Source organism: Stylophora pistillata, chromosome 2 (genome assembly GCF_964205215.1).
Source record: "Stylophora pistillata chromosome 2, jaStyPist1.2, whole genome shotgun sequence".
NCBI classification, from domain to species: Eukaryota; Metazoa; Cnidaria; class Anthozoa; order Scleractinia; family Pocilloporidae; genus Stylophora; species Stylophora pistillata.
The window spans coordinates 46753402-46776377 of NC_142520.1; the positions used below are offsets into that span (position 1 = coordinate 46753402).

At 38.6% G+C, this 22976-nt stretch overlaps 1 protein-coding gene and 1 pseudogene across 1 annotated transcript; one reads left to right on the top strand and one right to left on the bottom strand.

Annotated features, from left to right (window-relative positions):
- Window positions 1–617: 617 nt before the first annotated feature.
- LOC148739894 (uncharacterized) lies at window positions 618–4730 on the bottom strand. Its single transcript, XM_088748652.1, has 4 exons — window positions 4672–4730; window positions 3772–3843; window positions 2274–2345; window positions 618–693 (listed from the first exon to the last, which is right to left on the bottom strand). Exons 1-4 carry the CDS (start codon window positions 4728–4730, stop codon window positions 618–620), a joined length of 279 nt encoding a protein of 92 aa, XP_088604778.1.
- On the top strand, window positions 3028–3620 carry LOC148739895 (uncharacterized; annotated as a pseudogene).
- Window positions 4731–22976: the final 18246 nt, after the last annotated feature.

Consider the following 22976-nt stretch of genomic DNA (forward strand, 5'->3'; position numbering starts at 1 on the left):
AAGAATGACATGAAATATGTTTCCCTCATGCAAAATGGAAAAACAAGCCGTTCAAGGAAATATCCACCTTTGACTTTTTCGGAGGGAAACTCCTCACGGCAATAAATTTAAAAAATAAATAAATAAATAAAGAAAAAGAAACAAAAAAATAGCTTAAAGAAAAAATTGCAACCTCACCTGTACAAGAAAGAAGCCAAATCATTTCTATTATCAGAACTATTATTATTTTTACTTTCATTACTATTATTATTGTTTTTATTATTATTATTGTCACCATCATTATAATCATTATCAACATTATCACTGGTGCAGCCGTAAGTTAATGGCTTATCATATGTTAAGAACTGGTACTTTAGAAGAAATCTAGGAGTTGTTGAGGCTGCTATTTTAAACAGAAGCTTTTGAATGTGTAAGCCCCCAAGTACCATGACATTACTTAACAAAGCACACCAGCTGCTTAAAATAGCATTCTGTTATTCAATTCATCAGATTTACAAAGTCAAACAGGAAAACTTGAGGATGTTTGATCTGTGATGGCTGTGCTTTTTTAGACAATATCATAAAAAATGATGATTTGATTCTTCACAATTATCCCCATTGTTAAATAACCATTTCACTTACAGATGTATCAGCTTGGAAAGGCTGTTGAAAAGTCCGTTTGGCAGACTTCTCAGCTTGTTATTTGACAGATAGCTGATAGTAATGACGATACAAGAAAATGCATTAAGTCCATAATCTCAAATTTATAATTAGAATACATATAAATGCTGATCATCTAAGAACAGAAAATCTAAATGTAGACATAGACATGCAATGTGTGTCTTATAGAATAGGAAATGAGATACAATTGGTAGAGCGCTGCACTAGTATCGCAGAAGTCAGTGGTTCGAATCCCGTGCAGGCCTGATTTTTTTCAGGTCTGATTTTCGCTATTGCTTAAATAGCGCTATCTACTGCGAGGATCGTACATCATATGTAAGAATAGGAAATATTCAACATTTACTTCATACATTCAGTTTGTTCATTATTTCTAACACAAAGAAATCGGCAGCTGAAAACTTGAAATTTGCTTGCACACTGAACCCTCTTCCGCAACAATGGCAAAGCCTGACTCTCTAGCCATTTCTTTGACATCACTTCAGTGGATTGATAAAGAAATCATAAGCTCGTGATCTAAAAATATGCCAACATGGTTCAAAACAGAGAGGGAGATCCCAAGAAAACAGCTTTGAAATTCATAACATACATGGCTGGTTCTCACTGAAAATGTCAATTCAGTAAGGGCCTGTTTGCACTACGCAAAATGTTGTTTGTTTTGCAAAAAAATCTGTCAACGCGAAACCATTTTTCGTGCGAACGATTTTTGTGTCCACAAAAATTTTCGTAACTGCCACCAAACTTCAAAGATGCCATCAACAAAGTTTGGAGGCCTTAATTTTTTTTTTTTTCGGGCGAGAAAATCTATTGTTCCTTGACAGATACCCTTCAACTAGTCATTATATTTCGTGATTGAACATAGTAAGTTGTCGAATGACTTCTCCCCATTTTCCAATGTCTACGGAAAAAATCTTCAGGGAAGTTACGATTTCAAACCAGGATTCTACAGGTCGACGGCGGTGTCGACGTCTGTTCAAGAGCTGATTTAAAGTCTCCTTGATCGGTAAAAGCCGAATCCCACCCAACAAAACCAGAAGTAATTGTTGACTAGCCACAATCAGGTTTAGCATGGCAAGCAAACAGCAAAGAATCGAAGAGAGATTAAAACATTTCGCGGGGGGCATTTTGCTTTGCGATCAGTCGTTGACTAGAAACGAAATAAAAGAAAAACAGACTGAATCGAAATCTCGGTACTACCTCGATTGATTGACATTTGTAGTTACACAAAAAATTTGCATGTTCCAAGTGCGAACGCTTATTACGAAAACAAAAATTCCTTGTTGCAAAATTTTCAATTTTTTTGCAAATACCAAACCAAATTTTTCAGTGTAGTGCGAACAGGGCCTTGCAAACACACGATTTAAGATGTTTCAGTCTTAACAAGACGTCATCAGTGCAGATGGATAGATTTTAGAATCTACAATTGGGAAATATTTTCTTTCTAAAGGCTTATAATTGGTGTCAGGAAGGAAAAGCATGACAGAATCTGTGTAAAAATACACTAGAAATTATAAGCTGTAATTTTATGAAAGAGAGGAAAGGTTGATTTCGTGCTTAAACACCTTATGCAGTTATTGGAGTTAATTCCAGAGGAATCCTGATATGAAATGACTTACAGTTCTGTCAGTCTTTTTAGATCTTGGAATAAATCAGAAGGCAATTCAGTAAAGTTGTTGTCTTGCAACCATCTGTGATGAAATAGGGATAAAAAACATAATCTGTTATAGAACATGTCCTTAGTTTTATTAAAACAGTTTTTTACTAACATTTCTTATGATCCCTGAAGGAAAAGGGAAAAAAGAGAAGGAAAAACTAAATGGAAAAAGTTCTCTCCATGGTAGGATGTTTTTATTTCATACATACTGATATACTTCCCACTGACCCACACGTTTCAAAGATTGGAAAAGAACGACTATGAAAATGCATCGTTAATCCAATCAGACACACGTGTAAATCACAGTGCAAAATTTCTGTATGAAATGAAATATGATACCGCAGACTACCTCATCAACAAAATAAAAACCAAAGGGCTAATGTTCCCAAACTCGATTTAGTGCTATAAAATCAAAAAAGGTCTTTCTCACTAGAGATAAAGGAGGGTTTTGTTGCGAGACCTTTCTCGTGCCCGTAAAGGCACTTGAAAATACCGCGCTTTACTGATGTTGGATGGTGAGAATCATATGCTAGGTATTGGTCAGTGTGTGTCGGCTTCCTAGATACGCCGGTGGTCAGGCGTTCATCACTGCGGTGTCGATGAGGGCGAGTGTATTGTTACTTTCATTGTCCATGGTCAAGCGAATGGAAGGTTGTTGGTGGTTTAAATGCTTTAGGAAGCTCTTTTTAAGCTGTCGTTATTTCTGATGAGAATAAAAATCTGTTCTCGTTTGTAACGGTAATCCTTCCTCCTTCGTGCAGCGGCTAAGAACCGCTGGCACTGAACTCCCCACCCAGTTCAGATCCACCACAGTCCTACTCTATGTCAAAGGCCTCTCCGAACAACTTCGCCGCTGTGTAAAAGAATAAGGCATACGCACTGTTTTCAAGTCAGAGACTAGGCTACGATCACACCTAGTACGCCCAAAAGACGCCGTCGACCTCGCTAAAAAGCCGAATGGCGTAGTATAGAGGATTCCCTGTGGGTGCGAAAAGGTTTACGTTCGCAAAACTGGAAGAGCTATGCAAGGAAAAAGACGGGGATATTCGACTCGCTAAGACGCAGACCTCCGCCAGCTCAGAGCACGCGCCCACACGACTGGACATACCTCGCTCTAGAACGAAGTAAAGTTTATTGCTATTGATCCCCATTTCTACGCACACAAGGTGAAAGAGGCCATTCGCAAAAGGCTTCACCATAACAACATTAACAGAGACAGTTAATTGAAACAGCAGAAGCCTGGATGCCGACGATCAAAAAGTACAACAGCAGGAGAGCCGTGTGGCAGCGGACCACGGTGGGAACCTGAACCGAAAGATGTACCAATCAGAATCGCGTAACTCCATCCAATCGCAGCTGAGCACAGCAGCATATATGTGACGCGTGCATAGTCGACCTTGTTTGAAGAAGACTAGCAGTCGATTACTTTCCTTTTTTGTAGTATTTTTATATTAACTTACAGTTCCTCTAGCCTTGCCATGTTTTTGAAGACACTTCCACTCAATCTTCTCATGTCGTTGTCATTCAGACGCCTGCGTTATTTACCATATGAAAGGGATTAATAGTATCAAGAGTTTATCTGTTTTAGTAGGGTATTACTGAGACCTTTCAGGGCTTTTTCCGGTGACAGTTACTGATGTTTTTACATATTAGCAAAAGTCGGCATCAGTGTCATTGGGTGAAGAGCTGTTTGTATTATCTTCACCAGGGATCATCTGGCAACATTATTTATTTATTTATTTATCTATCTATTTATCAACAATATTTTAGCAGAGATGCCCAGTTCAGCATATGCTTATTTAAATGGGGTTCTGCATTAGAATTAGAATACAACTACATTAGAATACAACTGCATTTTACATAGATGTGTGTAGTTTGCAATGGGAATTTGGTAATTTGTTCTTGTAAACTGGGATACTTTCTAGTTGATGAACTTGATGATGTCTGTTATACAGACAATTAAATCTCGAAAACGGTCAGTCCTGGACAAAAATCCACTGAGAATGCGACAGTCCATATATGATCATAAGTTCGAAATAAGTTCTTAACTCGCGAAGTAAAACAAAGAATGTGGTAAATCTGGAAAAACAACAACAACAACGACGACGACGACAGCAAAAGGCTTTTAGAACTGTTCTTCAGCTGGTCTGAGATCAAAGTTTTCTGTCACGAAGGATGAGAGTTGACCGGTAGTATTAACTGTAGGTACATTTCCTCTTTACTCAAATAGCCACACGTTTCGAATGAAAGATTAGAAGATTTTGTTAACCTTATTAACGTTTGCATCTTTTAAACACGAAGTTTAAAAGACTAAAAAAGTCTAAAACATGTGGATCGAACAAAAACAAAGCATTTCTTACAATCTCGTTAGCTCCGTGTTCTTGTCAAAGATTCCTGGCGACAGGTGGTGCAATTGCATTTCAGACAGGTACCTATAAATTCAACGAGAATTCACCAAAACATAGCACAGAGCTGGGATACATGTGAAGTAATAAATACTATAATTGATTATCCTTCACGCAAAAACTAAATATACATCCTTCCATTTTAAGTGCTTGTGCTAAGAAGCCTGGTCTCTATTTATTTCATTCGCGAATATTTAGACAATTCAGCATAGCTGGTTTAGATGGGGCCCTGTAACACCACCCATCCCACCCCAGGGGAGGACATCCACTATACAGTAATCTCATGCGTGGGAAATTAACGTCCGCCTACCCCTAATCCTGCAGGAGACGGGGCCTACCGTTTATTTGTTCTTATCGGCGAGAAGACTAGAATATCTATCCATTTCTTGAAATTATAGAGGTAGCGAATTCTCCTCAGTTATTTTAAGACCATGAGTACTGGACCGGCCCGGGCTCGAACCCTCGACCTCCCGCACAACACTATCCGGCGCTCTAACCAATTGTGCTAAGCGGGGGACGGTGCTCTTTAACCTGTCAAGTGCTCTTTAACCTGATGATGCCGAGCACTTCTCGTCTGCTATAGGTTAAAAACTAAGATTGCCAAAGTTTATTACAGAAGCAACTAACTACGAAGGTTTCCTTGGATGTTTTACTATTTTTTTAACCTTATGTTTCGGTTTTTAGTAGTATTAACAAAATCACGTGTTTGTCGATAGAGGCGTACTCGATGGTGACAAATCTTGATAAGCATTGGAGAATGAGTTCCATCATTATCTTGCCTCCTATCACTTTAGTAAAAGTTTCGTTTATGTCTAAATACAAATAAAAAGATTCATAGATTGTCTACCAATTCTAGAATATGTCATGATAGTTTGTTATGCATATTACTTTTCAGGCTACTTTTCAGTCAATTGCTTATAAACTGCAGTTTACCTGTGGGGATCATTGTTGTACTTGATCTTTCGCAGGTCAAATGAAATTCATTGCATCACAAACGATGATCAGATTTCTACACAGGTAATATAAAGCCTCTAAAATGTGCCCTATTCCGAACGAGTGGCATCGAAGCTCATTTGGGAGCAGCGTCTAACCAGTTACGGGAGGACAAGGGTTAAAGGCCTGACGTTTTTTTTTCCAGGTCTTTTTCTGCAATTACTGAAATCACAGCCTACCTCCGAAGATCATTGCTTTACTTGATTGTGCACTCTTTTGACAAAGGTTTCCTGATGTTCTAGTCTCAACGCATAATCGCAATGTCAGAGGGAAAGGGTTTTTTTTTTTTTGGCTTGAAAATGTACTCAAGCAAGTCTCGTAAAAGTGTAGTAAGTTTTAAACTACATGGGCAGATATTATTTGCTGTTTTCTACTAAAGGAAAATTTACTTACAACCATGATAATTCAGTATTTGTGGCGAAAACATCAGATGGCAAAGCTCTCAAGGGGTTAATAGACAAGTCCCTAAAAGATAAAGAGACAAAAATGATCAGGTGTGCAACTAAAAACTTGTTTTAATTTTGTGAAGATATTTTTTAGCCTATGCGATGCCAAAAGCCGTTTACGAACGATGAGCATATCCAAAAATATCGGTGGAGAGGTTGTGTTTTTCAGGCTGTTTGACTGAGAGTAGCGTCGCAGAATGTTTAGAATACTAGATTCGGTTGGCCTGGGTTCAAGCCCTCCGCCCACACATAATGGTATTTCTTCTCTATGGTGCCCCGTTCCACTCCTAGGCTGTGTGCTGTAAATCACCAAGTGGTTCCCTTCCTGCTAATCGGGATTTCTGAGCACGCTATGATCACTTTCTTCCCTTTCGTATTTTAAACTTGTTGAATCCGTCAATTTGGGACTGTCAAGTAAAATACATGACTCGTCTACATGCATAAGGACGTCGCCTCCTCTGTCAGAACTTGTCTCTCTATCTAAGTAAAAGACTCACGCCTTACATTTCTGATAGGAATGACAGCTTGCTCGCTAGAGCTGCCTTAAGATACGAAAGAGGCTAAGTAGGGTTCTTTAGGAAATGCTATGCTTTCTTCCGTAAGTTATCGGCTCTAAATTTCACATTGGCAAAGTAGCATTCCTTTATTGGCAAAATCAAAGCCCCGTAGCAAGCAAGGAAAATATTGATATTTCGTGGGGATAAACGACTTAAGATTAAGAATGGTGAAAGCTTTGCCATTCATTCATTGACATGACAGAGTGGCGCGAAAGGCGAGTTACCTATAAGCAGCTGACTGACGATACCAAACACGCGGGATAAATTATCGCAATTTTACAAGCGTGCTGTTAAGGCTTTTTTCAGGTCTGGAAATCCTTGTTAAACATCGGGGTTTGTATGATAAAACTGTTTTTAGAATTTTCCGGTCATTTTTTTTTTAAGATAATATGCAATGATTTTAGGTCAGTTTCTATCTTGTAAAATAGTGAAAGTGTTTCGCATTGAATGAGTCCTGAAACAAGCATCTCAAATCACTTCTTTTACGACCAATTCATCTCTCAAAGGAGGGTAAGCCAAAACTCCGCAACTTCAAGCAGCCCGTACCCCTGATCAACCATCAAGTCAGGTATTTAATTATTCCTCAATCACGCAAATTTACTATGCATACTATTAGGCCATCGAAAGGTCCATGATATATATGATACCTTGTTAGACGTTTTGTTGTGTAGTATCGCGGACTATTTTTACGAGTTCTGCAGTATTTTGACGAGCCCTTCGGGCTCGTCAAAATACAAATAACGATTAAAGTTAAAATACTCAGTGATACTACACAACAAAACGTCTAATGAGTTATTTATTATCCAACACGCCAAATTGTTAATTATGTGCGGGCGAAATTCGCGGATATTTATTTACGGGGAGTGCGTGACAGAAGTGTGCGAAGCGGAACAGAATTGGTGCGTTATCGTGTTGCTGTTTCTATTTTCTTCAATAAATGAGGAAATTTCCTGGTTGTCTAACTGTTTTTCTTCGTTCGATTCATCTAATAAACTTGGATCTATATTTGCCAGCCATTTTGCCTCTTCGTCGTCAGAAATATGATTCAAATTGTACGCCATTTTTATTTTCGTAACTTCAATCGAATTCTTCGCTTGCGCGATGCGAGAAAACCTGTCCAACCGGTTCTCTGGAGTGTAAATACCGCGTGATATTTGTACTCGTCTATGGCGTTATTTGTACTCTACAGAGTGTAGTTGGATAATAAACGGTAGTATTGCACCGCAGCGCCTATAGAAAGTTTACAAATCTCTTTAAAATCCCTGTTCTGGTCTGCTGATATTCCCACCTACTCGGAATGGATTTTATGCGTTCTTTACTTAAAAAGGGCAGGCTCCAAACTTACAAGTTAATTAGTCGGGTGTTGTTTCTAAAAATGCCTGATGGCAATTTCTTCAACTGATTGTTGTGCAACCACCTATCAAAGATAATTAAGAGAAATGTTAATTACGCTGTGTAAGTAGGTAATTGCTGTATTTTTCCATGTTCTAAACAAGGCCCTAAAACAGTTAAAACATACCCGCTAACAAACTCATTTCGTTTAAATTGCGATGTTTTCTTTTCGCTGTTAATTAAAAAAGGCTAATGAGCTACCCAATAATACATGTAAAGGATGAAATTACATTTGGCCTTCTAATGTATTTGTCAACATAGGCGACACTGATTATAGGAGAGTCTGAGGGCTGGTTGTCGACAAAGGTTTATAACCGACCAACAACCTGACAGGTTGCTCAGGAAACTTAAATTAAATGACATGTTGTTTTGTTCCCTTGGAATTAAAATACACGAGAGTGGGAAAGTTTGAATAATAACAAAACATGTCTCAGTTTTTTTTTCTTAATCATATATTCAGCAGGCGCAAATTCAAACACTATGTTCAGGTTTATATCTCCAGGTACAGACGTGATACAAAATTAACTTTCTGTTTTGAATGGATTGTTTAAGACTTCAAAAGAGGTGATTAAAAGAGAACAGATAGGTCAGTCTTCTGTTCAGGCTTTATAATGCAAAATTTGCATGCTCTATAGTCAGTGATATATATTCCGTGGTTTTGAATTCTCAGGCTGCAGACGAGCGAGGACAAGAGAATATAATAGGATATTTTAACGAATAAAGTCAAAGAGAGTAGTCGGCAATGGAATAAAAACACTGTTTTGAATGAAGCTGATTCTACATTCTATTTTAAAGTATTTGTATGTGTAATTAAATGGCGACGAGTGAAATTAAGAACTAATTTCACGCGCGTTTTGTCAAAGTTCTGATAATTTCCCGGGCCTTTAGGCGAGGAAAGTTATCAGAATTTTGACAAAATGCAAGCGAAACTATTTCCTAATTTCACGAGAAAACCATTCCCTAATTCACGAGAAAACCATTTGATTACTTTTTAATATCGTGGGTGACAAATTACGTTCACAACCGTAATTGTTTTTACTGGTTTATTCTATCGAAAACCGAGAATATCAAGAAGAATTTAGTTTTCATTTAAAGCATACATTATTGTTGAAGTTCGTAATTTTCTGAGTTTCTTCACAAAAAAATACCTTTCGAATTCTTCGTGCCTGTTAATAATTTTCGGCCGCTTTTTTCAATTTCGTAACCTCTTCAAGGGTCACTGTCTTACATCTCGGCGCTATCTTGGCTCTGATCGAGATACAAGAGATGTTACCATGGTAATTTTGTAATTTCACATGTGAAATTAAAACTTAACGCTGAAATTTCGCACCAAAGTTAAGGAGTAATTTGTCACCTATGATATTAGAGATGTTATTCCTTGCATATAACCTTCATACCTATAGCTGAATGTATACAACCACAAAACATCCACAACAAATTCCCTCTGGCTCAAGTTTGTACACCTTTCTCGCTGAAAAGACTTTGATTGCAAAAAAAAACTGCGCTAAGTTTATTCAAGAACTTATAACAATTACACAATAACTTTTGTTATTGTCGCTTAACGTATGCGACCTGGTGATTTTCTTTGTCGAATAATTTTTTCCGCAATTAGTAGTCATTGTATAGTGCTATATGATTCAGGAGCAGAACATTTTTTCGAAAACGTACCGTTCTGAAGGATCTCGAGATAAGTTTAGGCTCAAAAACAGTTATAAAGAATCTCGAAATAAGTTTAAGTGTTTATTTTTGGTGTTCGTCCGACCATTTCTAACTTTGTAAATATCTTGACAGCCCTCACAAATATAAAAAAAAAGGTTTCAGGGAAAAAGTTTATAAAATGGAGGTAGGACATCTTTTTTCATAAGTAAGGTCATTTCGTAGGTCTGCCCTTATCCTAAAGTCTACTTTATAAGAAATATAACCATTAATGGACCAATTTCGGTATATACATACCCTCAACCTCCTCAGATAATATTGAAAAAAATCCTTGTAAGTCTTTGTCGTGTATTAGGACAGCTATAGTGCAAATATACCCGGGAACTTACAGTGTGTGCGAGAGCGCGGAAGTGAAGAGTGATGTACTTCGTGTGATGGGAATAAAGCGTCTGTTTTTAAGCCTTTGTAGCACGTCTTTGTGGCGCGCCTTTGTTGCCTCACTACACTACAGTATTCAAGTTTGTACACCGACCTGATAAGTGTACGCCGACATTTTTTACTATTTAAGAGCTAAAAGCATTCGAAACCCAGGATTGGTTATAAGACCTTGCTCATTTCATGTAAAAAATGACATATCATTAATGATAGGCCATTTGGAAAATCTATCATCGACAAGAAAAGTACTGGTCTCCTTTTATTCCAAGGGGAATTCTAATGGGAAATCATAAATATGGCTTTAGTTCTGTTGAAAGTGAAATTATATTTGGCTGGTCAGTACTAATTTGTCATTAGTTGAGGCATGTTTGCTAATTCAATTCAACCTTCAGCTCTGAAAACTAGTCGTCGAAATCGCTGTGTACTGTTGGTATCGCAAGGGTCTAGTATGAGAGGGCAGTTCCACTTCCAGTTCATCGTGTTGTATTGTCATGGAATTTTTTTTTCGCTTTCAGAATTTTGTAAAAAAAATTAAGTAAATATATGTGTAACGTTAGCGGCCTGAAATATCGCGGAAGACACGGTAAAGTTAACTATGATCAGGTTGAATGGCCTACCAACCCGAAAAATGTTTCTAATCGGTCATGGTACCTCTCATCACTTCTTTCCTCTCTCATAAAGCAGCAACAAAACACAATATAAGCTCTTGTGAAGCTAGAGTTAAAGAACTGACTGGGAACGTTTCCGATGATTAAAATCAGGCCCTATGAGTTCAGTGTCTCTTTGCTTAAAACCTCGGATGGTCTACGGTCAGCCATTCGATTATAGTTATGCATAGTCCTACAAATAACCTGGTGGTTTTAGATCTAGATCTTGTGGTCTTTGGCTAGATTGCTTAGAGCTTGTCAGGTGTTATAGACAGAGCCAGGGACTTACTTTGTAGTGCCACTGTTGGTTTTTCTAGCTATTTGGAATTGTTTGAGCCTCTGCTGATGGGGGTGCATGAAGCTCGCCCGGAATTGCTCGGATGGATGGCCATTGGGCGAACATCTTTTGCATCTGGGAAGTATTCCAAGTTTGTTTCTCCAAGATGTGTAGGGTTGGGTTATAGGTCGTCTCTCTCTCTCTCGCTTTCCTTAAGTTGATGGTCTGGAACAGGAAGAAAGTGGGTGGCAGGCTCTTGACAGATTTTCGGCCGGCAACATATCTTTCCCAGGCTTGTAGCCACACCGTGGAAGTCACGACAAGAGTTGCTGTAGCCTCTTGGGTGCCGATGCTGAGATCTTCTGCAAAATAGAGGACCAACGGTAATTTAACAGTCTGCTTATTGGTTGTTATGCTCCATGCCAAAGACTGGGGCCTAAATGCCTTTTCGATCTGCGAATGCTTCCTTTCTACCAACGTGAGCGCCCAACTTGCAAATGTCATTGGCTGACCATGCTGCATCAGTAAAAAGCGAAGCTCATCAAGGACACATCTCCTTGACCCTCCATTAGGTCACTCTGGCTGAAGTGCTGTTTTTTTGGAAATCGCGTCTTTGATCTTTTCGAAGGCATCTTTCTGCTAATGGATCCAGATTTACTCGCCATTCTTGTGTATCAGGCGGAATAGGGGCTCTCACATTGAAAAGTTTTGTAGGAATTTAAATACGTACTTCACTTGCCCTATAAATCCTTGCACTGCTGGCACATCCACAGGTCGCCCCATCTTGGCTATTGCGTCAGCTTTCCTTGGATCTGCCTACCCTTTGCTTCTTCGTCATCACATTTCCGATGAATGGTGCTTCGGTTCCACTGAATTCGAACTTCTCATTGATTAGCTTGATGTGTTTTGCTCAACAACGGCATTGCTCTATTATGAAATTTGAGTAGCCCTCGTAAATTAAGTTCGTCCTGCCATGCAAGCATTAGCTATTTAAAAACTCCAATACTTTATCGGTCCTACTTTTCTCTTCATTGGAGGCAAAGGTTAAACCAGAGTGGATATCGAGGGCTTCTGGCCTGATATATGTGATGAAAATTGATAGTCGTCCAGCTTCCATTGTAAATTATTAGTAAATTTTTTTTAAGCTTTTCTTTGCAGTTCTTTGCTAGCTCTCTACAAAGATCTAGCCTCGGAAGAACTGAAGCATTAGAGGTGAAGATAAGATTTCTGCGGTGTTTGAGGCTTGGAATGGATCCGCTGGTGCCGCTATCGGCTTGTGACATCATATTTGTCAAGGTTGTGTCGCCGTATCTTGGTCCAGAGTCAGCTTAAATTGGACTAAAACTCAGTGAAAAAGCTTGTTGAGAAGTTATTAGGGTGATTTAGCTAGCAAGGGGAAGGGAGCGTGTGTTGACAACAGCACGCCCAGCAAAATACTGATAATAAACTGGGTCGTGAACGTCGCCCCGTTTAGTTGTGTTTCAGAAGCGACTTAGCGGTCGTTGCAATGAGATTTCAACGTTATATTATTTTCTCGAATATCCTAAACTTGGCTCTTTAAAGATCGCCAACACAACTTTCTTGGTTTCAAGGAAAGCGAAATTATCTTCTTTGAGAGTTATACAATAAGCACAAACAGAGGATAACTATAGATACAACAACTAAGATGATACTAATATGAATCCACATGGGCGATTAAACTTCATCATTATTCCACTCCTGTAAAATATCGTGTCTATTGATTCCTCTTTCAAATATTGCAGCTACCTGAATAATTTGTTTCTGAAATTTGTGTCACTGTCACTTTTCTTCACAATTCTACAAAGAATAGCTTGGAAATCGTCGTAGTTTTTCCCTGTTTATTGAATATTTCTTCTCATTCATGGGAAACACCATCTTGTTAGAGTTTTAATGCATTTTGAACGCATTCATGGCGAAGCCATGTAGAAACCAGGCGACGCAATGAAAATGCTGTTTACAATGAGTTCTTGTTTAACGATGAAAGAATGAAATTAACTCAAACTAGTTACCAATGAAACAGTTAGGTTGAGGAATAAGACTTCGTTTCCTTTTATTTTTTCCCCTTGTTTTTGTTTTTACTTTGTTTTCCGTTTGTTTGTTTTTTTTTTTTTTCAATGGTTTAACTCGTTCAAGATTGAATTAAATGATTAGATTTAGAAAGTAGTGTCGAAATAAAACTGATTATCATTTTTTTGTGTAGCGTAAGAATGACTTTTTTGTCTTTCTTGCAAAGTAATTGAGAGTTAATGTTTACTTACAAAAGTCTACTCCGATTCGGAGTAGAAAACGGTTTCTTAGTTTGAAAGCTCATGTGAGCTAATATTTTAAGAGACCCTTCCTTTGTCAAACGTAAGCCCAAGTTTATTTTGATGGGTTTGTAATCTTTTTTTCTAGAAATGAATTATTTTAAAAGTACATTCCTTTCGCTTTTTTAAGCATATTCGATGACAGTATTTTAGGCGTCTTGGTAGCATCGATTAGGTTTAGATATAAGCGATATGGAGTTTGCGACTTCTTTGTCTGTTGTGGCCTCTTCACTGCTACTTAAGGTTATAAATATTTGTCTTACCTCAGTTACCAAATATTTGAGTGAATCGAAAATATTAAAAGGACACCAGTTTATTCACCTCTGCTGATTGACAAGTTGTCAATGAAATCGATTAAAAATTGTATCGTATGTTTATTAAGGATGTACCAATGTGTATGCAAACCGTCAGAGTAATTTGTTAAATTGTTAAATGAAGTTGCGTTGCAGTAAGGGCTTTTTACATCTGACCTTTTTTGAGGCGTTTTTTTGTGAAAACCTAGAAGAACCGGAGGGTGATCCATCTTTCCCCCGGAAGAAACCAAAACAGAAACCAGTTTGTCATTTTGAGTTTTTGGGTCGATCCCTTGAAAACTGGAAAATTTTCACTGAAATAGGGGAGATGGCATGTGTCACGACTGCCTGGTGCTCTAGTGAAAACTTTGAAGAATATTTCTGGACTTAAAAACCTAAAATTTCACGATCGAATTGCTAACTCTGTTGTCTAGACGTGAAAACTAGCTTCTCTTCATTGTTGGGTACTCTCCTCGTTTACTCTTGAACCTTTCAAGCAGATGAGGGCGATTCTTCAAAGAGCAAAAGAGAGCATATCGCTCTCCCTTCTTTAAAGCTATCAGCTCCGCGAGGCTCACTTGGCCAAGCCTGGTAAATATTAGGGGTGCGAATGACTAGTGCTCAATTTCGAGGACTCTCCTTGACTACTGGCTATTCTTTTCATTCATATGCATTCTTTAGATCTGGCTCTATGTTCTTATGTGATTCGGCATTTGGGTGGCATACCCTGACATCAGAGAATGCCAATCGTTGGTGTTTGAAGATTGCACTTGTGTGAAAGTCCAACTTTGTGCCTTGTGCTTTGTCAGCTCCTCTGATCAGCTGTGCTTCACTGATGTCTTGAAGGATGGGATCAACTTCAACATCGCCGTATACCGCACTCAAGAGTTCAGCTACCAGGTCTCTCGGAACATCAGCTCTATGTGTGAAAAATCCTTCTCGTTTACAAATCATGGGGTAGTCTAGCGTTAAAACTTCCTCACATACAAATGTGGAGTGAATATTTTGATAGCTCGTCGACATCACGGAATTCCTGTGTATTTAGGTTAAAGCCCAATTCTCGGGGATAAAGTACTGAGAGCCACACTACCTAGCCTTTTGCAACTTTCTGGTCTTGCGTTCGCATCGCGTAGAAAGCGACGACAAATGCAGGTACTTTTTTAAGTCCATCGGCTGTAAATTTGAAAATTAAAGAGAGCGAAACAATAGAGAAAATGGTTATAAATCGCCTACCTGCGCCTACGTTTTTCAGTTTTAATCACAAACTAGTTGCGGTGGCTATTTGCCGGTATGTGTACTTTGTAGAAGAGGTTTCTATAAACAAATTCACATAAAGCTCGTTTTGCGCAGTTTCTATAACCATTATCGAAGCTCCTTTTTAAAATGGCAATTTTAGATGCTATACAGTATGGAAGCTGATCTACAGGGTGAACAATCCAATAAACTGTTCGCGAAACCCCAGTCAGCATAAGGAAAAGTTACTCCTATGTTTCCTGCAAATTGTTGTTGCGCTTATTGATAAACAGGGCACTGTAAACATATGTCGCGAGAGACAATAGCATTCTGGTTGGTGGCCTGATCTTTAGTGGTGCCTTCGCCTTTCTCCTCTCTGTCCTGTCTATTGGTTCTTCTGCTCTTTCGCGAATGGCTGCGTTTGGTGCCGACTTAACTAAAAGACTCATCTTGTAGCTGGTGTGTTTGAGATGTGATATGATTAACGAGGGAGGTGGTCCCTTTGACTGCAAAAATGTACTCCCGACTTGCTTCCCGACTTGGACTCCCAGGCGGAGTGCGATCTAAAAGATGTCGTTATCTAAGCGATTACACCTGTGTTCATTTATCACAGAATAAGTACCTGACATCTTGCATTCTCCAGTGCCTCTAGTAGATCCTGGCTGTCGGGCAGTGTAGGTGACTTCAGGGTAATCTGCGAATTCAACTACTCCACTGAGCCAATCAGACATCTTCTCACTAACTGATTTCTCTAGACACTCTCGTGAGTTTATCACCGCGCCCTTCCTTTGTTATGTTAACGTTGGTTTAATTTCCTTAAATACTTCTTCCAGACTTTCTTTCCTGTATGGCTTTGCGATAATCCAGCATTCGTTTGAAAAGTAGCCAAACTCTAGACCCAGGGTATCCAGCATGCCCCACTATCTCTTGATTTCTGTAGTAGAGCCTTCCCCACCCACATCGTCGGCGAACCAGGACTCCTTTACAGTGAACGCCTTCTGTAGACTCGTGATCAGAGGCTGGCTACGAATTGAAGAGCCTTAACCGACGGTGATAAGTTAACAGTAGTTACAATGTTTACTACTCTTTTTAGTGGCATCGTCCTTTAAACATCATTGCGCGCCTATAAAATCTGAGTTCCCCTTCTTTTGCAAGTTTAACAAGCAAGCAAGTACGTTTGACTTCCATACCACGAAGATGCAACAACAGGTAAATTAAGGAGTGCCGTACGGTTTATTGACCTAACCCTGTTTCGATTTGTTGTATGGAGTTTAGAGATCGACGCTGTGTGATGCCGCTTCACTTATCGATTACACTCTAACATGGGAAAACTTGTAAAAAGGCTAGAGTTAGGAGTATAGAAGTATAGGAGTATACAAAAAGAGGAGTCCAGCTGTAAGAAGTAGAAGAGTACCAATATCGAGAACAGAGAGCTTTCTATTAAAGAGGACTCGTACTTGAAAGCTTAAAAATCTTTGGGAACATATGAAACAGCTCTATATGGTTTCAAGAACATTTCTGGACTTAAAATCAAGTGCTTCCACTTTATTCTACAGCATTTTCTCGTCTTTGCTTATCGAAAGTCTCAGACAATAATGGTTTCATTAACACTTGGTTCATAATGCACTGACAGCTCGCAAAGCGGTGATTTCTTATAGTTGTTTATTTCATGTGAGCATAGAATGTTCTCCACTTCTCGTCTTTCCATATATCAGGTTGCATTTTATCCTTTCTTGTCTTTTGAAAATCCCACTACATTCGAATTCCAATATCTCGAATCTTCAAGGGAAATGGAAAAAGGTTCGAGTCATCGGGAGTTCAAGTTATTGGGAGTTGAAAACAAACATACCAAAGCATATCAAAGCGTATCAAAGGCACCAAAAGTTCGTTCGCCCAAAATCTGCATGTACTATATGTAAAGCCGCCAAAGAGGTGGCTTTATTCTAATTTACTATATTCTAAGGGCATCACAATATGCAAATTTCCAGTGGTATTACACTGAGGGGCTTATGGCAAATACTAAAGTCGCTAGAAAATCGCTGCTCTGACCTGCTGATATTCACGCCTACTCGGGATGGATTTGATGTGTTCTTTGCTTAAAAAGGGCAGGCTCCAAACTTAAAAGTAAAGCAAGGCAAATAAAGAGGAAAAGTTTCAAAAGAAACTGTGGGTGCTGCGTGGGTGGGGGTGACAACAGGTAATTTTATTTTATCAACTGAGTTGATAATGTAAATTGACCCTCTCAAGGTTAACGCCGCCATTTTGCAGGGGGTGCAAAACTGCTGGGGGCGAACGCAAAATGTAGAGTGAATGTATGGGAAAAGTTGAGAAAATGATGCTCGATAATTTGAGGAAGGTTGACATCGTGCAATTTCTATGAATTACAAACTAAAGATACCAGACCTACCAGTTTATCGATCAAATTTAAGAAATGAAGTCTCGAGAAAAAAGCCGCAAATTAAGATTTTGATTTTCCATTTGTCTCTAAAACCAAGCCGCCGTTTACAGGAAAATTGAAAAGCATTTGTATGAAAAGCTAATAATACGATTTCTAACCTCTTAGCAAATTTGAACGCTTCACATTTAATCGGCAACATCTTTTGCTGCGTATCTTTACTTCGTAATTCATAGAAATTGCAGAATGTCAACCTGCCTCAAACTATCGAGCATCAATCTCCCGACTTTTTCCGTACATTCATTGTACATCTTGCGCTCGCCTCAGCAGTTTTGAGCCCCCGGAAAAATGGCGGAGTTAACCTTGAAAGTTCTATTGGCCACCGTTAAAAAAGATTTCAAAGCTGACGTTTCGAGCGTTAACCCTTCGTCAGATCGGATGGAGGGAATGGTGCGGTTTGCGTGTTTTAATATGCAGAAAGTGGAATTACGCTATTACTGGGAATAAGGTAAAAAGAAAAACAAAAATAAACTTGTAGAATAAAAAACGTTCATTGATAACTAGGATATTAGGAGGGCCGATTTGAAAGATAAACTTTTGTTTAGAATTTTTTTGGCTTTCCGAACTTCCTGAGTGTAAGGAAAGTGCGAAGACTACAATATGCTGCTAAGAATGATTAGGTAGATTAAAGTATTTAGCTACTGGTTTTGACGCGTCCTTGTTATTCCTGTCTACGTCGAAAAGCTTTCCTCGGAACGGTCACTTTGTATTGTACCTGTTTCGGCAGTGTATATCCTTTTGTAATAAGTGAAAGTTACGTAACACGTGCCATTAGCGGAAGTACACGTGAACTGATCAGTAATCTTAATGGATCGTTTAGGTCGCGATATCTTCTCAGCATTGTGAATGAAAGGACAAGTATTGCATCGTACATATTAGAAAGTTCTGGGTTGGTCATTAGTTTGAAGTGAACTTCTGACCAAAAAGTTGAATATGTTTTTGTCGCGTTTGAATATAATAACTGGAGGTTGCAAAAAAATAGTGCCAGACCCTTGATTCTTTTGAAGTAATTTAAAGAATAACGGTTTAACTGCGTGGTTGTGGGGATAAAATGTGAGATTGAATGGAATGCGGTAAGTGAATTCTTCTTATGTGACGTTTGAAATGCTGACTGTCAATCAATAAGTTGGGCGCAGTGATGGCCCACTTGAATAACAGAAAAACGATAACCAACTTTTTCGAAAAACCGGCACATTGCCTCCGATCCGTCGAAAAAATCAGAGTCTCTACATAAACGACGAGGCACTGTCAGCCACACTAATGACCCTTCTAATCTTCAAGTTGTATGATCCGATGAACCATTTGCGAAACTTCACAGTCAGTGTATAAAAAACTTTTTCTATGTTTCATGCAAACTGTTATCGGCTGGTTGATAAACTGGGCACTGTAAGTACATGTCGCAAGCAGCATTCTGCGAGGTTGCGTGATATTTTGAGGTACCATCACCCTAATCCTCTCTGTCATGTCTGTGAGTTCTTCTGCTCTCTCGCGATTGACTTCGTTTTTTGCCACCTGAACTAAAGACGTCTTGTTGGTAGCTAGTGTGTACGATATGTGACATGCCTAACGAAGAGCGTTGTCACTTTGATGAAGCGCACTACCGATTTGCTTCCCGGAGTGGATTTCCATGGAACAGGCCCCCCAGGCGGACTTAGATCGCAAGGAAGTCCCTATCTAGCTCATTACACCTTTATAGTATTAATAGATCCTATCTGTCAGGCAGTGTTCCTAGGTACTAGGTTGCCGATGTGAAAGCGACAGAACGTGCCTGTAGATGTGTCTGAGGAAACTCTGCCAGTTGAGCTACTTCACTGACCCAGTCAGACACTTTATCACTAAAAAATACGTCTAGATACTCTCGTAAGCCTGTTGCCGCGCCCAGATTTTTCTTCCCCTTCAATGTTAATTTAACGCTCGTTTCCTTAAATACTTCTTTCACACTTTCTTTCTTGTCCGGTTTTGCGATAATCCAGTAGTTCTTGTCGCTTGGAGGATAGCAAAAATCTGGACACATGGTACTTAGCAGGCCTCACCCACATTTTTGGCGGACCAGCATTGCTTTACTGTGGACGCCTTCTGTAAACATGCCATCGGAGGCTGGTTGCTAAGAGCATATAGAGTCATCGCGATCCGATCTACCTGTGATTTTCGTGCCTCCTACTGACAGGATTTCTTTGTCATCGGTGATAAGTTAAGAGTAGTTACAATGTTTCTTTCTGTTTCAACTGGCTTTGTAATCGGTCTTTTAAGCAGGATTAAGCGCATAGAAAATCTGGGTGTGCTTATCAACCCTGTACTCTTTCAGAACCTTAAAACCAGTCACATTGAGACAACCTTTTGACGCAATAAGCTACAATAAATTAATAACCCACGTACTCTAAATACGACCTGACTGTGTTTTCATTTTTTTTTAATGCAAATCTTCTCTTACGACCTATATTACTTACAATAAATAAACTGTATTACAACACATTACCCACAATATATCAATTACGCTACATTACTCACCATGAGCTGCTTGCAATGAAATCCTACAATTATTATTCTATATACAATGCTAACATTAAACGAATTCTACATGATTACTTATATTATTAACAGGTTCATTATTGTAAATATGTTTTAAAAATTTTGGAAAGAATACTTGCAAAAAGTAAAGGAATGTTGATTAGATATTTTTATTGTTCAATTTTTTGAGAAAGATATCTAATTCACTCCTTTTATTAGCTATTTCCATTGATACTCTTGGGATTTTCGATGTTTCATTTTGCTAAGAAAACACTGAATGATGCTCTCAACAAACTCCTCTTGCTTTCATAAATGGTTTTCTTACCCGTTTGAATTATGGTATTCAAAATAAGTTATATATCCTTTGATATACAGCCCAACGACTGACTTTCCAAATAAAATATTTCCATCGTTAAAACCATAAGTGAATCAAGCGTACGCTGGAGCTCCAATTCACAATTTGATCCTAGAATTTAGATACGGAGATGCATTGTACATGCAAATGCCTGAGAAACTCATCATAACTGTTCCAAAAGATGCCTAAACACGAGGGTCTAGAGACATTTTGTGCAGATTATAGTTTTCAATTAGAATTCTATGTATAATACTAAATTGGAATTCTCTTAATTTTGTATCTAACTTGCGCTGATATGGAATGATGCGAAAGTCTTTCCAAGGAGAATTTGTTTTAAAAAAAAAATTGACTCCATTTCTTTTGTGCCGAGCGAGTGCAAGCGGACGTGCTTTTATCACTTTTAGATCGCTTTTGAAGCTCAACAGCCTTGTATTTTGGAAATCTAAACAAATTTTGTAGAATCAAAGTCGTAATCTTTGCGAAAGCAATAGTCCATCTACCTATTTACTGACTGGTGATAACTTTATGGGGCCACCATGGATTAAGTCTATAAGGAGTTCGAATAACTTTAACTACCGTAAATTATTGATAAAATACATTCGAATAAATAGGGGATAATGCAAGTGTACATATACATATAAAAAATAAAGCTCAGGTGAGATATGATCTCCGTTAAGTAGAGTTTGTCCGGTTCGGGGCGGCCATTTTCTCTTGCCCTCTTTAGTTTCTTTAATTGATGACGACGGCTCTCTACTATATCGCTTTCCTGAATTGCAAAAGCCGTTTTCTTTCTATGCCTGCTTCAAATTTCTCTGGCGTTCGGTAAAGCGGAGAAAGGGAGTTAGAGTTGGGCTTAGGTTCTGACGGTTTGGGGGTACTTTTCCATTTGATGTGCAGTCGTTGCAATTCAATTTCCGTGCGTCCGCTATTTGCAGTTTTTCTTTTATGATGGAACTGATCATTTCTTCGGTGTTCTCTCGTTTCCCCTTTTTGCCTTTTCGCTTCTTGGTAAACCAGCTTGTTTGCGTAGTGATAATACTTCTTCAGTTGATTTGTGTTTTGAATGGGTGTTGATGTCCTCCTTAAGAAACTTCACACCTTTTTTAATTTCTTGGATAAATTTGCTATTGGCTTCTTCTATTTTCTTAAGCCATTCTCGAGCTTCGTCGATTATGTCAAGACTTTTTAGGCGGGTTAATATTTTACTGGGTGGTGATGTAACGCTTTCTCGTCCTCACTCTTGCTCACCATGTCGAAGCTTGTAGCGTAGGTGCCTTCCTTCACTTCAAACAAACGTCTTTTAGTTTCTTTTCATCTGGAGATGCACTATCTTTACTAGAACACCTTTCTCTCCTTGCCTTTCTATTGATTGGCTTGCGCATATATTAAAATTTTATATCTTCCAATAATTTTTGGTGGAGCGTTAACATGTCCGTCCACACCCTCTAGCTACTAGCACCAATCTCCTAGTCTCGCATGGATGCACTGAAGTGTTTTGACTTGTCATATAGTGGGTTAAGGCTTTGTGATGTATTGTCATTGATGGCCCATTGTTTACCTTTCGGCGTGACTAACAAACTTATTTTGACAGGTAGATTTAGAATCGAGGACGATTAAGCGAGACAACGACACGTCCTACCCTTTGGGAAGCAAAACAAGTTCTCTAGTGTCCACTCCTTTCCTCCCTCCCTCCTCCCTTTTCTCAGCAGTAATGCTCCAAAGGAAATTAGGCTATATCTTAGTTATTAATGATTAAACTTATTTTATGAAGACAAATAATATTCATGTGTATAAACTATTTTTTTAAAACTAAACTAGTGAGCAGCACTTATGATAAGAGTAGTTGTTAAACTTCTCTAGCTAGTCTTCGACGCGTTTCGTCTGTCGTAGACTTCTTCAAGGAGTTTTACAAGTAGCACTGAGCCGAAGTTAGCCGATCTGTTACGGGGGATCAATGACCATAGAGGCCTGGCTGGGCTTACGCACAGGAACAGGCCAAGTTGTGAAAAATCTAAAATGTGTAAGGCAGGGTGAAATATATATTTTGGTGGCCACGGTTTTAGCTAAAACTCGCGGAAGAAGTCCACGACAGTTAGACGAAACGCGTCAAAGAATAGAGAAGTTTTACAACTACTCTTCGCAGTTGAAAAAATTTAAAAAATAGTCCTTCTACGTGTAAGACGAAACACAAGCTAAGCTGACGGGTCTATTAAGACTGATGTATAAAATAATAATACAAACTTGAGACTTTGGCCACAAAGTTTAACCAGTGTAAAGCTTTTACTGTTACAACTATCCCTGAAATTATATATTTATCTTTTCTCGTCTTTCTTTTCCAAAGTCAATGGGATTAAAACTAGGAACTTACAGATGTTCTAGTTTGATATTGTTATTGAATATGTCTTTAGGCAAGTCCTCCAACTGGTTGTTTTCCAATGTCCTGTCAACAAATGACGACAGTTATTATGTGTAACAAGTATTCAGCGCTAGCTGCTTTATTATTCCTAAAGCGTGATCATTATCATCAATACTATCATGTATCTAGAAACTTTTTTGGTAAGAACCAATCAAAATATTTCTAAATATTGCTCTTCGTTCGTCGATGTCTGTTAGAATTTTAATCCATAGTCTCTTCGATTACATCCTTCTTATAAGGGATCCCCAAAAATTAGTTTGATTCCCTCTC

Bases quoted from the DNA above. Each gene is read 5' to 3' on its own strand.
- LOC148739894 (XM_088748652.1), bottom strand. From the start codon at position 4,730: ATGCAATTGCACCACCTGTCGCCAGGAATCTTTGACAAGAACACGGAG. The intron at 2,346-3,771 runs GTAAGTTAATAT...ATTTCATCACAG, and splicing joins ATGGCAAGGCTAGAGGAACT to ATGGTTGCAAGACAACAACT. The intron at 694-2,273 runs GTAAGTCATTTC...CATTACTATCAG, and splicing joins CTAAAAAGACTGACAGAACT to CTATCTGTCAAATAACAAGC.